We start from the raw sequence: 17,447 nt of genomic DNA, 5'->3' as shown, positions 1-17,447 counted from the left end.
CATCTACAGGGACTCATTTACACCTGGTTTAGAACAAGTTGACTGACAGAATGCGGCTGGTTTGGACAGTATCTGCGCCTACTGAGCCATCCATGATGAGGTTGTGACCTTAGACAATATGAGAGTGACTTTTAATGAAGAAAATACATTAACAACTTTTCGTTCGTCAATCCACTCCAAAATCCAAACCAAATGTCTTGGAAGAAGAACCTAAGATCTATCGATATGTAAGTGAAGAACTATTCTGAGATAAGCGTACGATTCGGACCGGCTTTGCTACGAATCGATAAATCTAGGGCCTGAAAAATTCTATCCGCCACCACTGACAATGTGCCGTCAATTAACTAATTAATGGCCAAGGGATATGTTCCAGCTGCTTGACAAGGATTTTTAACAACACGCATGATTGGGTCATCCAGGCACAAGGACATCAGTACAGACCGAATCACCAGACGACGTGAATCAGCCATCAGTTATAAGCAGCCAACTCGACCTTTTATCAGGTATTAGCTCCATGTTATGGACAGTTCGGGATTTCTGTCTCCTAAGGCGAACGCGTTCTCCATTGCACACCTGATCGACCGGGCACAGCTCGCAGACCTAGCGTTTTTGCGCGGCCAGACTCCCAACTACAACTGGAACTCGCAAGTTCTACTGAAAGATATGGAAGGTACAACCATAACGCGCGCGCTATCAATCAAATTCGCGCCCGGATAGAGCTTGGCACTACCTTCCCTGCGGTTTTCCTGAGAGTTGATGAGTGTCTGAGATTGTAATTTGTTTTGCAGAACGCCTGATGAACGTAGGTACGGGTAAGAGAGCACCAACAAGGAGAGTCAACCAACATATGATGTCGGAGGACTCTGACGAAGAAAGCGATACGGGGCACTCCCCAGTATCAAACTCTCCACCGCCTCAGTCTTCCTGCTCCCAAGCTGTTGTATCCAGGCCATTATGCAGCGGACTGGTCAACGCTCGAGTAGACTTGGAAATGAAGAGTTTATGGGAAGAATTTCACGGGCTCGGCACAGAGATGATAGTGACGAAGGCGGGAAGGTAACCAATCACGAATTTATTTGCATTATCCGTTTTGGGGGCATTCGGGCACTCTGGTTCCACTTCAATGTTGGACTTATCAAGGTTTAATCCAGGGTGAAGTAAACGGGCTCTCGTTTTGTTATCTCAATATTCTTAATAGATTCATGCCGGTTTTTCATATCGGATTTCAAATAGTGGTTTCCGTGATTTTAAAGAGAGAATCGTTTCTTTCAAACGAGACCGACCCAAGATCTATAGTTACGTTTCGGACGTGAACGCTGACTTAAGTGAAAATATAAAGAGAAAATTAATAAGCGTGCGCTTAAAATCACCTTTCAATCGGTAAGACTGAAAAGAGAAACAATGATTCCTAAGTCCCGGTTTACACTGCTCGATTTTCGGCCATCTTTCATCAGAAATGAGGTTTCATCAATAATACATGAGTAGGTTGTCCATTGTCGCGTTATTCCCTTAACAAGCGACGGTGTAAAACAGCCGTGAAAGATTGATTATGTTAAAAAGAGACTATATTGTAATTACACGAATTGAAACACCGAACGGAATAGGCAATAAGTTGCTCGTTGACGGATGTCGCTGGAAAATTAATCGAAAACAATACAGCAATAAAAACACTGTTTTGAAAAATGTAGGTGAAAATGGGATATGGATTATAAATCGGAAACATACGTCTCGAGGAGTTTTCGTCTTCTTTATTCACCAGTATCCATGTGGCGTGACTCATCAAAACGCGAAATTGTGATAAGTCTAAAAGAAAGTTGTGTTCTCCGCTTTTAAGATTTTACCATGCACGATTCATGTTCGGACAAGAGACAAATTTTACAATGCTACCTATAACAAGGCTTGTGCGTTCTCGCTGAATTGAATTAGCCATTACTACAGGAATGTACGAAGTACATCTGACCTCCTGTATTTGCAGATCATTCGAAATTCAATATGCTATACTGAACTTGTTCTAAAACTCGTAAGGATTCGTAGCAGCAGGGGAGTTACAGCAAAAAAAAAAAAAGCCATAGTGATCGAGACTTAAAACAACCATCAAAGTGGTTTGAGAAAGAAACCCTTGTATCCTTCGTGTTATTACATATTTCTAGTTCCTCCGGTCAAGTTTCTGTATAGTTCGAAGGGTGTGACGTTAGCGATAATCAAGTTACTTCTGAAAAGTTATATCCCAAAACTTTGAAATGAAAAGTTAGAGAATGCAAACCAGTTGTTTTCCTTTTTAATTGTTTAGCTTTGGAAAACTAATATGCCCTCATCAAACTTTATTTAAAAGAGTTTTCATTCTTTGCAACTTAAAACATTTCCTTTGAAATCACTTACACTGCCGATGTAGTTGTGTAATAAGTTGCCTAAAAGCTTCTCGTGCAAACTGGCGACTTTTTTTATTATATTTAAACCTTCCTCATGGATTGTACAGCATTTTTAAGCTACAGCATTCTCTGAAATTGGCATAATTTACACGAGTGAGTCAGTCAGAGATTTTTACCTTATGTTTTCTGTTACTTCGCTCTTGATGAATTTGATTGAAAATGACAATCGAATAATTATCGAAGGTCAGGCAAGGTCTTCCTCCGTCCTAAGAGAACTGTCATGGAAGAATTGAGACTTAATCTGTCCTGGAGGGTAAGTGAAACATAAAATCCAATTATCATAATTGGACAAAGGTGGCATTCTGTAAATTGCAATCTACAAAATTTTTTATCTAAAATTTAATTACAATTTTCCCACTTCAAACCTTTGCCATTCTTGCCAAGCTGGAGTATGACACGCACCGTGAAATATTGAGTAGTCGTTTCTAACTCATTTCGGAGCTGATAGATTGGGGTAAAACCCGTAGTTACCCGTCAGTTTTAATTCTTCCGCTAAAAAGGGTCCGACTGACTTGAAAGACAAGGAAAATAGGCTGAAAGAGATATCCATCAATAGAGCTGTCCCTCGATCACTCTTATAAATGCACCAGAACTTCTTTTGGCTCCTATCTTTATCCATTAAATCAAAAATCATCCAAGCATTTCGTCTCATGATATGCCCTTTAACGAAACTTTAGCGATTAGATTAGCCAATCAGAAAAAAGCAAAATATCACAAGGGTCCAAAAGGAGCTAGCGAGAATCCTAGGAAAAACAGACAAATTGCCCGAACTGCGTCAGACTGGTGCGAGTGATCAAGTCGTGATGGTGTCAGTCTGCATGTTTCCATAACAATTCAGTAGTGAAGTAAAGCAAAACCAGTGCAATTCCAGGCTCCTGTCGATCCTTGATTTAAACTTGCTCATGTACCTCAAGTACAGAATATGAATCTCAGATCAATATCTTGCTCATTACAATTTGATTTAGGCCGGTTTTATTCCTTCTGAACTTCGTTGTAGTTTGTCCATAATACAAAGCTACTATCTCAAGGTTTCTCAGTATCAAACTTAAATCTTTCCCCGTGTTGCGAAAACGTTTACAACGATCTTTGCATAGCTACCTTAAAGCCTCGGGCTTCCAAAAGTAGTTGTCAAGTTACGTCTCTTCGCTATTTCAATACATTATCCCACCTACAGGGTAAGATTTGAGAAACTTAACACTCATAACGTCAAATTCTCTTAACTAATCAAAGAGGAAATGAATAACTGCTGGAGGAATGAGTTACCGATCATATAATAGGAATGTAAGGGCTCAAACTGAGCGAATACTGCAACACCTCTGGTCTTTTTCAGGCGCATGTTTCCAACATTCCAAGTGCGCCTTCAAGGTTTAGACCCATCGTCAAAGTACATACTAATGATGGACTTCATACCAGTGGACGATAAACGTTATCGGTACGCGTTTCACAGTTCCAAGTGGCTGGTGGCAGGCAAAGCAGACGCCAGTGTACCCGGAAGAGTACACATTCACCCTGACTCACCCTGTACTGGACAGCAATGGATGAAACAGATCGTCTCTTTTGACAAACTTAAACTCACCAACAACCTCATGGATGACAACGGCCATGTAAGCCTTAAGACACTTTATATCTGTAGAGTTGAGCATATCGATCGACGATAACATTACTATAACTGAAAATATGTAGACTGTTTTTATGTTTAGAATTTCCTTAACTTATTGTTTTGAACCTGCTATCCTGTTTCACTGAAAAGATTGTTTGTATAAGTTCTTTGTCCAAAGACTTTGAAAATCCACAAAGGCGCGAGTTTTCGTCGCTATATTTTGGTTTCTGATTGGTTAGAAAAATCTATACATGCCAAAATTTCGGCGTACTCAATTGTTCAGAGTTGAAATTAAACCTGCATCATTTCTGGTACAATTCAGAGTGAATAAGAGAGAGAAATTCGCACCAGCCCGTGAAAAATTTACTCGTGCTAAATTATTCGACCATTTTGCTCTCGAAATGATTTGACTATTTTTTCGAAAACGCGGCTTTTGCACAACTGTGTCACTTGACCTTGTCAGTCATCAAAAAGTGGTTGTGGTGCGAAATCGATATCAGAAATAGACAGTGCGTGATAAAATTCATGTACATGCCAAGTTTGAATATTTAGCCTCCTCCTTGCCGCCATAGTCTGACGACACAAGCTGGCTACGTACGTATAATGCAAATCTAATTTTCTTATGATATTTGAACGCAATCAGTGATAAAGAAATCAGATGACTTTAGTAGGTGACACAGAATTTCGACGTTTAAAGCCACCTTGAAGACGGCTGGGAATATTCTCCACCTGATCCTAAACGTTTTTGCGTCTAAGATTTCAGGAAATGCGTTATTATTTGTTCGCATTAGGTTAACTATATTAAACGTTATGCTTAATTCAATTTTGTAATCTTGTTGAGCTGCTCTGAATGCCGAAAGACTTTATCTTGTGATTTTAACTGAAACGGTGTCGCATTTTCATTACTCTCAGACATTTCGTTATGTTGGCGAATGTTTGTTGAAGCAAGCACATGAATGGCTGGAAACTACAAATGCAGCCGACGAATCTCGTTTTACAGCCTTTAAAACTTTGTGTGGCTAAAACCTGTCTTCACGATCAAAAAAAATCTTTTTCAGCAGTTAGGCGGGTTAACTGTAAAAAGCCCTTCCATAGACCATTATCCGTCATCTCATTGACAGAGCGATGAATGAGTCAGTGCTAAAGCGAAAATTTGGGATAATTTGGTTGTCGAAAGATTTCGGCGTTTTCCAAGCTAAACCGCTTTTACGATCCGGATAGACAGTGAATCTCACCTCCGGTTCCGTCTTTTATATAATCAAGTGTAGTAATCTAGGATTATGTCTCCCAAGAAGAACTCAATAATCGAAAAAAAAAGGTTTTAAAATCATATTTGTTAATGATCACAGCATTGGCTTTTTTTCACCATATTTGGCTGTTTTCGCGGAAGCCGGGGACTGCGGTGACTAAATATCCTTATTTCAAGTGTAGGGTTTACATGCCGGATATTGCTTGAATATATTCCATATAATCTTGGTTTAAGCACGCCAATTCCCCCCTTAAATGTTTCCCTTGGCCATTTTCCTTCGCAAATTTAATTCACCTAAAAAGTCAAGAGGTATAAATTTTTGTTTATATGGGTTTCTTGTGCTGCATTCAAATAACATACAAGTAACGTTGGTTCGTCATTGTCACCTTCTCAAAGGAGACAAAGTTTTAATCGAAACATAGTACGTTTACTCTGTGTGTATGATATTAAGCACTGACCAACAGAGTCGTTCTGAACACGATGCAAAAGTTTTAGCAAGGTTCAAACTATGAAATTATAGAAAGTATCTCGTTAAAATAATTGCTGAACATTTATGTTACCTGTGAATATGAACACATTTGTTCTTCAGGGATAATCCAATTTGTTTTTCCAAAAAAATTCTCCTAAATGACTCCTAAAGGGAGATTTAGAGTAAGTGGTTAAATTTCCCAGAATAGAAAACGGAAATTAGAACACTTTTTAAATAATCATGAAAGAACCTCCCTGGGTGCTGCTCCCACGACCTCCAGCTCTAGGACACGGCTGAGCAACATCACAGCGACCACCTTCCTTACTCAGTCTCTCACCGCCAAGATCTCAACATCAATTCTCCTCACTTTTTTCTTTGTATTCCTTATGATTTCACTTATGAGAATTTGATGCTAAGTCGAGCGACATCTTACTGTTGATATTTTCTTTCTTCTCATTACTTGTCTGGTTGATCTTGTATTGATTTTGTGGGCAGAAATTCGTTGTAAGTCACTCTTGGAAATGAAAGGGTTAGGGATTTGATTGCTCGACAAAATTGCAGAAATGAGTGCCTGTCTTAACCAAAGGTAGTTTTAATTACTTAAGTGATCGTAAAAATGCTTTTGAAATTCTTCAAAATTGTGCTATTTTTTTTTTTAACTCAGACGTTTTGACTCTGGGCCAATTAGTTATAAAAACTGAGTTACAAACACTGAACAATAAATGAAATTTAGTCGCAGGCATAAGTCAGTTTCCCAGTATTATTTTTCGTTCGATTATTCCCGAGCAGCTTGACAATGCCAATGTGTTTTGCGGGGCTTTCTTTATCAATTTACATGTTCTTATGCGTTGTCTTTTAATCAATCTCGTTCCTGGGGTCCGTTTTCTCGCATTTGAAGGGAAAGTACCGCGCATTTGCCACAAGCTGTACGTTTGCCTGCGCTTCACGCAAGTTACGCGTGTTCTCGCGTCCGGTTCCAAAAGCCCCTGTTTTCAATTAGAATCCTGATTGGTTTGGTTTGTACGGTTCATAACGCAGATCATCCTTAACTCAATGCACAAGTACCAGCCCAGATTTCACGTGATTCTTGACGAATCAGAGAGGGGAAATTCCAGGACAAGTCTCCACGAAACCAACAAGGACCATCTCCGAACGTTTATTTTCCCTGAGACACAGTTCATGGCCGTCACAGCTTATCAGAATCACATGGTAAGTTTTTGCTTTATTACTGAATCGTGCGAGGCGTCGTACCACCTTACACCAGATATGCTTAATTAAGGGACATTTAGCAGCTGAAGTGATTATTATTTAAAGTTCTGTAGTTTATCCATAGCAACATATAGTTTTTCCATGTTGTTAACCTGGTACACATGCCTATCATGTTTCGATCAGAACAACAACATACTGACTCGAGTCGAGATCTAGCTTTGTTTACGTGGCAACAGTGAGCCATTAGGCTCGAAGTTACCTTCTGGCGTTAACGTCTTGTGGCAGTACCCTTAATTCATCAGTGACTTTTAACTGGTATGCAGGCCCACTTTTCGCGTAGTTTAACTACACCAGTGACGAATGCTTTTTTGGCATGGTCTAAGTTCTGAAGGAACTGTTCAAGTAGATCAGATTTTTACAACCTTTATATCCAGTGGTAATTATAATACATTCCCACGACAACATAACTTTGATGGTGAACAATCGAACAGAAAAAATTTTGAAATAGCGAGAGTCAGGGGGGTTCTAAATATGTCGTTTAGGATATTTTTTTAGTTACAGACCTTTTCGTGTTTTTCAAGTTTTAAAATTGCAACTTCAACTGATATTTCAGATTACCAATTTGCTAGATTTTGATTGTAATCTTGCAATCGGTTTATGAAAGGTTGGGAAGTTTTGCAAAAATCAAAACAACCTCGGAAATTTTTAATTTGGCTTTTAATGAATAAACATTAAGGGTATTTGAAGAATCCATTGAGATTTAATTGCAGTCTTAGCTACTCCCGCTTTACTCAAACACTTCAACAGACTGAAGGACTTAGTCATAAAAAGTACACGAAACGTAGACATGGTTTTTTCTAAATTCAGATAATAGGCTGAGAACAGATGTTTGCCTTTTGCTACATAAGGTGTCTTCCGATCCCCATAATAACTTAATGTCGAAGATACTGTTTAAAGAACTTTGATCCTTGAAGAAACACAATCTCTTGACCCTTTGTGTAAATCCAAACAAACGTGTTTTTTTACATGTATTTCAATTAAAACCCACCGCAACCAGAAGTATTCTATTGGAATAATCGGATTTCAAGAGGATTTTGTCATATTGGATTAGCACCGCAAGATAATTAAGTTGGCCTATTTATCGCCTGAAGGCACAAATCTCACTGTGAGAACTTCAGCTGCTGATGTCAATAGACTATCATTCTTGTTGTAATCCCTGAATAGTGCCGACTGCTGTGACAGCTTCACAGCGCAATTACATTCCTTCAAAACGTATACCAAAGTTAGTCATATCTGCCGCAAGGGACAGTTCGTGTCTAGTCTTAATTTCGCTTTGACTTTAGTTGGCCATCACCCTTTACATTCGTTTCGCCTAAGGTTAGTCCTCTTACATTTTTTATGCTTTCTTCGATAACAAGAGCATAATTCTTTGCTTGACGTTGAACATTGCAAAGTGAGAAACTTCCTCAGCTAGTTTATTCCAAACGTCTTTCCCCTGTTTTTCTCAAAGTACAAGTACGTTCCTCAAGATGTTTTTATGGTGGCCACAAAAGGTATTAGAACAAGATTGATGGATATCTCCAATTGAAATGTGAATGGGCAAGACAGAGAGAAGTCTGTTTTTCTGTAATTCTATCTCAATCTAACATTCCCCAGCATTTCCATACAATTGACCTTGAAAAGGAAATACACACACTGTTTTGCTGTTTCGTGAGAGGTCAACATACCAAACATGGCTCTATTCACAACACCCTTTAAGAGCTCTTAACCACGGCCTAATTAGATTATATCGTATCACAAACCTTTATCGGAGTAATGCTTCTTAATTTCGCAAAGTTTGAGTACCTACTTTTGACTTAAGTGTAAGCTAGTGACTCATAAAGATATAAACATAAATAATCCTATAGGACTAGTAAAACCATTACTGAGACAAAAAGAAGGTCAATGTTCCTTCGGCTGATAGCCATTGGTTATCCAATACGTACTTAACTTTACGCAAGACGCGTCCATTTATTAAAAGACGGTATTTTAATTGATGATGAGGTTATAAAAACACATTTGGTTTTAATATTACATTCCTAGAGCTTGTGCCTGTCTTAGACATAAATTATACTCATGGATTAGTTTTTAGGAAGAAGTGACTCACGCAAAGGACTTCTGAACATGCTTAGTTCAAACCGAAATGACGAGCGTTGGCCTTAGAAACCATTCTTACATCACTCACTCACAAATTTATGTTCAATTAAAGTGCAAAAACGGTGCACAGCTGAATTGACGAAAAACGAATAACAGCTTCTAAGAGGCAACCATTTACACATGGTTTTAAAGAGGAGAACTTCTGAAATCGGTACAACTTCAGTGTCAACAATTTATGATTATGCTACTTTTTCATACTTAGTTGCGGCAGATGATAATTCCTTTGTCAGGCTTTTGACTAGTACAGAGTCCTTTTGGCAACTATTTTTCATTGTCAAATTTCCCAAGTGTCATTAGATGAGTAAGATACCTTTCCTGTTTGGCAAACACTGACTTCAATTAAGTGAGGTGATTAAATCAATTAACAATGAAGTGTAAGCTACAGAAGTCACGCCTCTGATTTCGTGACTGATCACAGAGACCAGTTAACTGTCGAAACTCTAAATTATTTGCATTACTTGCCTTGTTGGATGGGTCGAGAACGCAGGGCTGCAAGGCACGTTTTCATCCACAAATGCATCAGCAAAAAAAAGAATTGTTGTATACATAAGCAAAGAAAACTTGTCCAGAACTATTTTTTCTCGAAGACCTGTTGGATTAGAATAACGCTTAAAACCTCTCCAATTTCTTTCAGAATGCTCCTTGTCGGGTCAACTACACACACAAATTTCTTCCTTCGTTTATTCCTGCTCAAGATGTGGCAGCCATAATCAATACCATCTACGCTACCAAGAAAAACTCTTCAAGTTAAATTTTTTCAGGGAGACCTCGCCACAGCACAAATGCTTATCAAATCCAAAGAAAATTTTAACTTAAATTAAGCAAGCTTCTACTTTGTACCCTTAGGTGGTTGCCCCTTTTCGAATATATAGTAAATCTTAATAATACTTAACATGCGGATGACTTTTTTGGTTCAGATAACACAGCTGAAGATAGCCAGCAATCCATTTGCCAAAGGATTCCGAGATTGTGACCCCGATGACTGGTGAGTACTTTTATCAATTTTTGTTTAAAGTTTTGTCAGATTTATGAAAACCCTTTTGTTTTCTTAGGCCTATGAATTCACCCTTTCCATAACACCATTTCTTGTCAGGCTAAACATTCCAAAAGCCAAAGTAAAGAGTTTTACTCGGCCATTGAGCAATCCTGCCCTCTTATCTCTTTTTAAAATATTCCCCACAGCCAAACTCTTCTCTTTCAATCTCGGTGTGACCAGACGCTAAAACATGTTTAAAATAATACACTCAAATAACTGCAACGCTCTTTCCAACTGAGCGTCGAAAATAATCCATGATTGCATCGCTTATGCTTTGGAACGCTCTGAGATTGGTTTAAAATAAAACTCCTACCACTCTCTCAGCCAATCAAATGCAAAACTAAAAGCAATGGTTTCTTAATCACTTGCCATGCATCAACATCGGCATCTTCTGCGCTTCAAGACTCCTTGTAATTTTTACTTGATTCTGATTGGCTTTTAGTTGCAATTGCAAGTGTGTCATTGTCACAGTAAATTCACGAATTGAACTGAAGATAATCCCTCAAAGAAAACTATTCCAACATAATATCTTTTCCATACTATATTGCAGTGTTATGGAAGTCATGAAACAACTTGACCAGGGAGAAATCTCTGCGACAGCTCGTGCCAGGTTACATGGAGACATGGTAACTCAAAGAAATGAACCTCAAGTACCTCGGCCTCAGGCTCCCCGACCAATGCCTCCTGTTAACGCAGTAAATCCAGTCTTTACCTATCCAGGTGAGATAATATTGAAATTTGCTGGCGTAAATTACCTGTGCAAGGTCAATCATGTTCCATAGTCTTATCAGAGATTAAAGTATCGTAATCCACAATTTGTTTGTCCCAGGTCCGTATGAAAATAGAGGAACTCCGCTGACGCACATACCCAGAAATCTCCCCAACTCTTCGCCACCCGGTGGATATCTACCTATGATGCCGCAAATGATGGGCCACGTGGGCCCTAACCCGATGTCGCCGACATCTCCGTCGAGCCCTGGATATGGCCAGCGCACATACCAATCGTTACGCATGCATAGGACATTGCCATATCCCACAAGGCAAAGCAGGTCGTCTTCAAGTGACGAAAGTTGCCCATAGAAACTCACCCAAAGTTTTATGCATTGAATTAAAGCCGGACCTCACGAAAACAACTTGCAGTAATAATGATACTTTCTCAAGCGAATGTAAAAGGCTGAAAGGTGATGCTTGTACATAAACAAACACAATTTGAAATATACTGCATATTGCTTCTATTTTCAAATATCACCTTTTTTGTTTGTTTCCTCAATTCGAAGTAGAGAGGAGCATAGAGGCCACCATACTCGTTTATTAGGAAATGACGATTTGCTTCGCTTCTGCTTCTCGTCCTAATCAATAATTAATAATAGTAATCAATAATAATCCTAATAATTCTGTGCAGTGAAGATTCGCATCTGAATCCACTACTTGCTACTTCTTTGAGTAACCAAATTGGATATCTACGTTCTGCGTCTGCGCACTTAAAAACATTAACGAGCCCTCTATACGCAATGAGAAACAAACTTAAGAAGAGCCTGGTAAGTCGAAATTCCATTATTCGATTTAATCTAGAGCTGCTCTCGACATATAATACAGTACAGTGGTTCTTACAAAAATGTAGGGATGCGTGCACGTCAAGATTTGTACAACTAAAGCAATCATTTCAAATGAAACTGGTTCCGTTTACTCAATGAGTTGAACAGATTCCGTTACCATTGGACTCCAGAAAAAGCAGCAACAATTGTTAGTAGTCAGTAAGATCCCAGAAATATAAAATTAGCTTCACTTATTTCAACTTTCATCTAGTCAATCACAAAAAGTATAATGTTCTAAACTGAAATTTCGACTCCATCACGTGCGCTGTCTCCGGTTAGTGCTTGATCTAAGCTTGATTCCAATGTGTATTGTTCTTAACACGTGTTTTGCTTCAATTTCTTGATAATTTGCATAATATGTATATTTGTTTCAAACAAAAAAAACAACAAACAAACAGTCATGCAAGGGTCAATTAGCTAAGTTATATTTTAGCTTCGGAGATTATAAAGTTCAGAGTACTACTTCCTATTTGTCTTCTTCGATGAAACTTTGACCACTTAATATACGTTCAGCGTTCAACTTGAATCGAACCAGTGAAACAACCCCTCAGTAATAATGAACTTGCACATTAGAGACACAGGCTTCAAGCGCTTTCCCAGCCTGCTCACTTTTGACTGAGGTATTGTGGTATTTTCCGCAGTATTCCTTCAATTAAGCAAAGGAGTAAGCCGAGCAGTTTTAGCAAGTCATGGTATAGACTCTTTAAAGTGTTGCACATGAAGTGCGCACATGCACACGCCCTGATGGTTGGTTGTTCATGTCACGTTAAGCTGGCTTTCGTCTCTGATCTCTTTCAACCTTGTCATAAGTTTCTTAGTATTCTCCAATCGTTCCTCTTCGTCCATTCTGTCCCAGTCGTCCGTGTGAAGTTCCCTACCGAACAACTCTCTTTCTGCCTCTTTGTATTGATCACTGTTTGTCTGCAAAGCGTCTTTCGTGATCACGTTAAGATTTGTCCGCTGTTCCTCTGAACCGTGGGCCACTGCAAATAAAAATCATACTTCTGGCGAGAGGATTCGTTTCAGATCTTGAACTGTAAAATTAGAGTTGACGCCCGCGGGTACGCCTAAGATCCCCGGAGTACGCGCAGATCCCGAGAATGATTGGTTAAAGCCACTAACTTATGGAAAAGGGCGTCAAAATAGAAGAAATCCCGTAGAAAAAGTAACTGGAACCACACTGAGATTATTTTCATATGATTCAGTAACCATTTTTTCCATCAAGAAACTGCAATGGGTTGAGTTATACCAGGATCTTTTATTGGAATAATCTCTTACCCAAATCTAGGCTGTGAAGTGTCGCTCCTAGCAACGACCGAACCAGGTCCTCGACCTGTTGACGCGATGCTCGCGTAGGATGAGGACTAGGATCTGGCTCCTTCACTGAAGGAATACCAGAAGAGCGTAAACCAGGGCTTGTGACCGGAGTAACTCGTTTTAGTCTAGCAAGTTCGACTTGCAACCGCGCAATCTCTTCATCCTTCTGTTTTTCCACAGACGCTCGCTCTTTTCTTTCGATTTTGAGCTCTTTCTCGAGCGCTACGATTCCTTCCTTTTCACGTTGTTTCTCTGCTCGAAATTCTTGCCTCATCTCCTCTTCACGGAGTCGCATCTGTTCCTCTTGTTCTCGCTTCTTCCTGGCTTCCTCTCGCCTTTGCTCCATGAGTTGCCTCCGTCTTTCCAATTCTCTTTCCTCGCGAGTCTGCCGCCGGTCTTCGACTCGGTGACGAGAGGGAGGCTGTCCCCGGAACCACCCAGACCAAGGCTGCGCAAACCTACCAACCGCTATCAGTTATGACAGAGATAAGACAACAGATATACGTCAAGCATATTTATGCACACAAATGCTGAAAATTACTACTTCCTAAAGCACACATTTTGGAATGAATTACATCTCTTCCTCAAGGTCACAAGGAGGCTGTTTACGGTGCGCGGTAAAAAGATGAGGGGAATCAGGGCCTTACTGCTGCCCACAAACCCTTGGCGAGCACCTGTTCGCAAACCTCTTTTTTTCTCTCTTTTAAGCACGGAAAGCGGAAGACGAGAAAAACATTACTGAAAACATTTTAAATTGCGCTAATCCCTAAGGCAAAAAATAGATGCAGCTGGAAAGGTTACCATTGCAGCAACTCATAGAGCATCTTGGAGGCGTGAAATTCAAAGCTTTACCACCTACTCAATTACTTCTTCATATACTCATAAACAATTCATAATTCCTTCTTCCCAAGCTAAGTATGAACTTTGATCCCCAAATGGGATCCCTATCTGAATCTAGGCATTTTGAAATGAGAACTTTGCTACTTTTTTTCTGCTGGAACTATCACGTTATCAGCTGTGGTGATTTACCAAGACCAAGAGGGGATAAAAGGTGAATTAAGTAATCAACATGAGGGAAGGAGAACATAGAAATTGATCCCATACTTGCCACTGGATCCACTAGCGGTAAATCAGAACCATGAACCTCTTCGGTAACCAACTTCTGCCAATCTGCCATGAAGTGGCGGTCAATCTACAAACAGGCACAGTACCATGTACATGTAGGGTAACATGACCTTTACTTACAATCTTGGAAGGTAAAGGGAGTAGTAATCCAAAATGATTTCAGTAAAAGAGAGGTTTCTATTTTTAAAAAGGGGAAAATACTGCACCTACCACTCTTTGAAAGTCTCTTGTAGTAAGTTTTTTGCTCTCGGTTAACAAAACATCCTCAATCTCTTTGGTCTAATTAGACAAAAAGAAAGAACATCTCATTAGCAATATTCTGGTATTCATTTGACCTTGAATAAAAACCATGACATATAAGGTACTGAGTCTTACATTTCTGCATACTAAAATTTCATCTCTCAACAACATCAGCATGGCAGCAGAGAATGTACCAATACAGTTGAAGGAAGGAAGTTTCATACTCATGATGTACTGGTCCCAAATGTAGCAAACCACATCAAGGGAAAGAAAACCTAAAATATACAAGTATAACAACGTGATTTTTCCAAGGGATAAAAAAATTCCAAAAAAAAAAAGAAACAGGTTTAAAATGTTAAGTTTCCTGCGCCTTGTGACTGATTACTTCCCAAGTTTATTGCTCCTTCCATAGGAAGAGGTGCTTGGAAGTATAGTTACACCATCTGATGGGAAACTTGTCTATCACATGTCACTCCTGGGGCAGAAAGAGGTCATGTGACAGTTTAGTGTCCCTGGTTTGTGAATGCCCACAATCAAGGATTTCAATTATTGAGGTCAGTTCTATAACCAAATCTTACCAACAAACATACACCTAGCATATGACCGCATGATTGCTGCCAGACTTTCTGCCAACTGAGCTGTTTGGTCTGTTCGAAAAGAATTACAATGTGTTTAGACACTATAAACAAGAGTCAGTCTAAACACGTCAAAAAGCAACACTAAAAATGTTAACATCAAAAATTGAGTCAACTGAGATAGTCACAGAAGGTCAAACTCCCTCTTGGAGAGAAAGGTACAGGTTGAAAACTCATGATTTGCTGAAATATTATGTACATGTACATGATGTAAATTAGAAGGAGATAAGGGAATGCCACAAATTTTTCACACAGGCTGATATTTGGGTATTCATCTCTACTGACACTTGCCTTACCATGTGAAAATGTTCTTTGTAGACTTGATGCAAGCTGCTGATCTTTGGAATGCAAGGCATCAGCCATTGTACTACCATAATGTTTTTGAGCTAACAGGAATTCCTATGGAAAACAGTGAACATGACTTACGTACATTGTACAGAAATATCAGTGCCTAAACATACAGATATCTCAGAGCTGTAAAGCTGCCAAGGAATTCTTGCTTTCTCAAGCAGCAAAATAACCTTAGATTTAGAGTCCTTCATCAAAGATGGTCTTGACTCCAAGAAGGTAAAGTAAACTTCCACAAAGCTTGCAATTTCCTCAGCATTTATCTCTTGAACATGATTGTCTGCAACCATTACTCTCACAAAAGGTATGGCCAACAAGAAGTCTGTGTCAACTATTGTTGATGTGCTACTGATATTCACGTCCCGGTAGGATATTGAAGTTTTCATGATATTCAGTAAAGCTGGACAAGAATCAAGCCTAAAATAATGCGATTCTGAGGACAAGAAAGCTTTACACTTTTGTCCAATGGCTGCATCGTGTCGTGAAACAGTGTTTTGTTTGTTCCTCGACACCTTCTCTAAATATTCTTTTCGAACGGTCGGATTCGCTAGAAACCATTTCCATACTGCCCTTCGCAACTCTGTTGGCAAAGGACGATTCAGACAAGCAAACAATTTAGTTCTTAGATCCGGCCACCTTTGCAACAAACTAATGGACGCTTTCGAGGATTCTTGAAGAAGAAGTTCTGCTTTTGTACGTGTATTCGATGCATCGATAATCGTTTGGGTAACTTCTTCATTAAGATTTCTATCAAGAATTCCCGAAACCGTTGCCATCAGCTTTTGATACGAAGAGCTGTCACGAACAAGCTTAGCAGCACGATCTAGAAACATGACTTTCTCTGAATCTGTGAGATCGGAAAAGTAAGATACGTGGTTTTCTGTGAGCTGATGTTGTACTGCGTCGAAAAGCTCTGATGTTAAATCCTTCCACTCAATAGATCTTGTGATATCGTCTTTAGAAAGCTGTAACCAAGCAGGTAGATTTGTTTTCATGGACGCCATGATGAGGTTATCTGGTGCGCCAAATGTTTAGCTTGTCAGCGGACTTCAAAACTGGCGCCATTTTGAATTTTGGGTCTTTTTTCCAACATATCAAACATTCCGGAGTAAGACAAGATAAATGGTACAATAATAAGAACTGAATGGGTCTTAGGGAAAAAAATGACGATCCATCCCTGGAGAAGTTTATCATGGTCGCAAAAATGACAAAATCTTCGTAACTGTGTTTGAAGATGCGCTGTGTTATTCCAGGCAGATCAGTGAAATGTATGTTCTCTTTGGGATCGAATCAAACTTATCTATGAATTTAAAATTTTGTTCGCTTTCTTAACATGTTTTTGTGTGTGTTTCAGTGTTCGCGAAAGCAATCCATTGTTTATCGAAGATTGGTAATGAGCTGTATCTGGAGGCTCTTTCAGAAGGGGTTAGTAAAAAAATCACGTTATTGTCCGAATGTTCTCTCATGAAGGAACCATTGCAGGTACACTGGCAAGATTTGTCAATAAGTGGGAGAGTTCTAAGGCAACATCTCAATAAAAGCAGACAAGGATGTTTTGTGCGTGCGTGCGTATGTGTGTGTGTGTGTGTGTGTGTGTGTGTGTGTGTGTGTGTGTGTGTGTGTGTGTAACATTCATTTGATTAGGAATTGAAAGTAGTGCAGGGGAGCCACGAGGGACAACAAAGTTATTTGTGTCCCCTCCCCCCCTCCCACCTTTCACTATGAAATAGAAAATAGTGATAATGATGAGACTAAAGACAGATGAATACTCCAAACATTTTTGTGGGGAGAGTGATTGACTGTGTTTCAAAATCAACTCAGCTCAACCTACAACTTAGGCCCTAGAGAATTCAAAATTTATGTTATCATGGACAAGATGTTATCAACCAGGACCATATTTCAATTCTGGTAAATGAAATGGTAAGCCCTACTGAATACAAATCTTAAAACCATCGTAATTGTTTTGTCAAAGAATTCTCTAAAAGAAGTAGAATCTATT

At 39.3% G+C, this 17,447-nt stretch overlaps 3 protein-coding genes across 4 annotated transcripts in view; 2 read left to right on the top strand and 1 right to left on the bottom strand.

Annotated features, from left to right (window-relative positions):
- The first annotated feature begins 243 nt into the window (after positions 1–243).
- LOC111344472 (T-box transcription factor TBX10) lies at positions 244–11,431 on the top strand. Of its 2 annotated transcripts, none has more exons than XM_022951713.2 (7): positions 244–503; positions 789–1,056; positions 3,760–4,033; positions 6,786–6,956; positions 10,070–10,137; positions 10,739–10,908; positions 11,018–11,431. In XM_022951713.2, the coding sequence occupies exons 2-7, from the start codon at positions 797–799 to the stop codon at positions 11,266–11,268; spliced, it is 1,194 nt and encodes a 397-aa protein (XP_022807448.2). In that variant the 5' UTR covers positions 244–503; positions 789–796; the 3' UTR covers positions 11,269–11,431. The 2 variants fall into 2 exon arrangements, with proteins under 2 accessions (XP_022807448.2, XP_022807440.2); XM_022951705.2 differs by having other exon boundaries at positions 247–670.
- Positions 11,432–11,731: 300 nt separating this feature from the next.
- LOC111344453 (uncharacterized) lies at positions 11,732–16,475 on the bottom strand. The gene is made up of 8 exons (XM_022951684.2): positions 15,622–16,475; positions 15,397–15,499; positions 15,044–15,112; positions 14,601–14,740; positions 14,436–14,504; positions 14,205–14,292; positions 13,062–13,568; positions 11,732–12,766 (listed from the first exon to the last, which is right to left on the bottom strand). The coding sequence occupies exons 1-8, from the start codon at positions 16,450–16,452 to the stop codon at positions 12,540–12,542; spliced, it is 2,034 nt and encodes a 677-aa protein (XP_022807419.2). The 5' UTR covers positions 16,453–16,475; the 3' UTR covers positions 11,732–12,539.
- Positions 16,476–16,531: 56 nt separating this feature from the next.
- The window catches only part of LOC111344462 (cell cycle checkpoint control protein RAD9B), a 10,243-nt gene continuing 9,327 nt past the window's right edge, over positions 16,532–17,447 (top strand). Inside the window, exons 1-2 of the mRNA XM_022951695.2 lie at positions 16,532–16,716; positions 16,803–16,873. Coding sequence (XP_022807430.2) covers positions 16,683–16,716; positions 16,803–16,873 — 105 coding nt within the window. The 5' untranslated portion in view covers positions 16,532–16,682. The remainder of the gene's footprint in view (positions 16,717–16,802; positions 16,874–17,447) is intronic.

Source organism: Stylophora pistillata, chromosome 13, assembly GCF_964205215.1.
Source record: "Stylophora pistillata chromosome 13, jaStyPist1.2, whole genome shotgun sequence".
Classification (NCBI taxonomy): domain Eukaryota; kingdom Metazoa; phylum Cnidaria; class Anthozoa; order Scleractinia; family Pocilloporidae; genus Stylophora; species Stylophora pistillata.
The sequence above is the reverse complement of the archived record's forward strand: the minus strand, read 5'-3'. Positions and strand labels throughout refer to the sequence as shown.

Coding starts and splice junctions, on each gene's coding strand:
- LOC111344472 (XM_022951705.2), top strand. CDS start 520: ATGGACAGTTCGGGATTTCTGTCTCCTAAGGCGAACGCGTTCTCCATT. Junction 4,034..6,785: donor TCATGGATGACAACGGCCAT/GTAAGCCTTAAG, acceptor TTCATAACGCAG/ATCATCCTTAACTCAATGCA. Junction 10,909..11,017: donor TCCAGTCTTTACCTATCCAG/GTGAGATAATAT, acceptor TGTTTGTCCCAG/GTCCGTATGAAAATAGAGGA.
- LOC111344453 (XM_022951684.2), bottom strand. CDS start 16,452: ATGGCGTCCATGAAAACAAATCTACCTGCTTGGTTACAGCTTTCTAAA. Junction 15,113..15,396: donor ACAAAGAACATTTTCACATG/GTAAGGCAAGTG, acceptor CTTTTCGAACAG/ACCAAACAGCTCAGTTGGCA. Junction 13,569..14,204: donor GCTAGTGGATCCAGTGGCAA/GTATGGGATCAA, acceptor CATAACTGATAG/CGGTTGGTAGGTTTGCGCAG.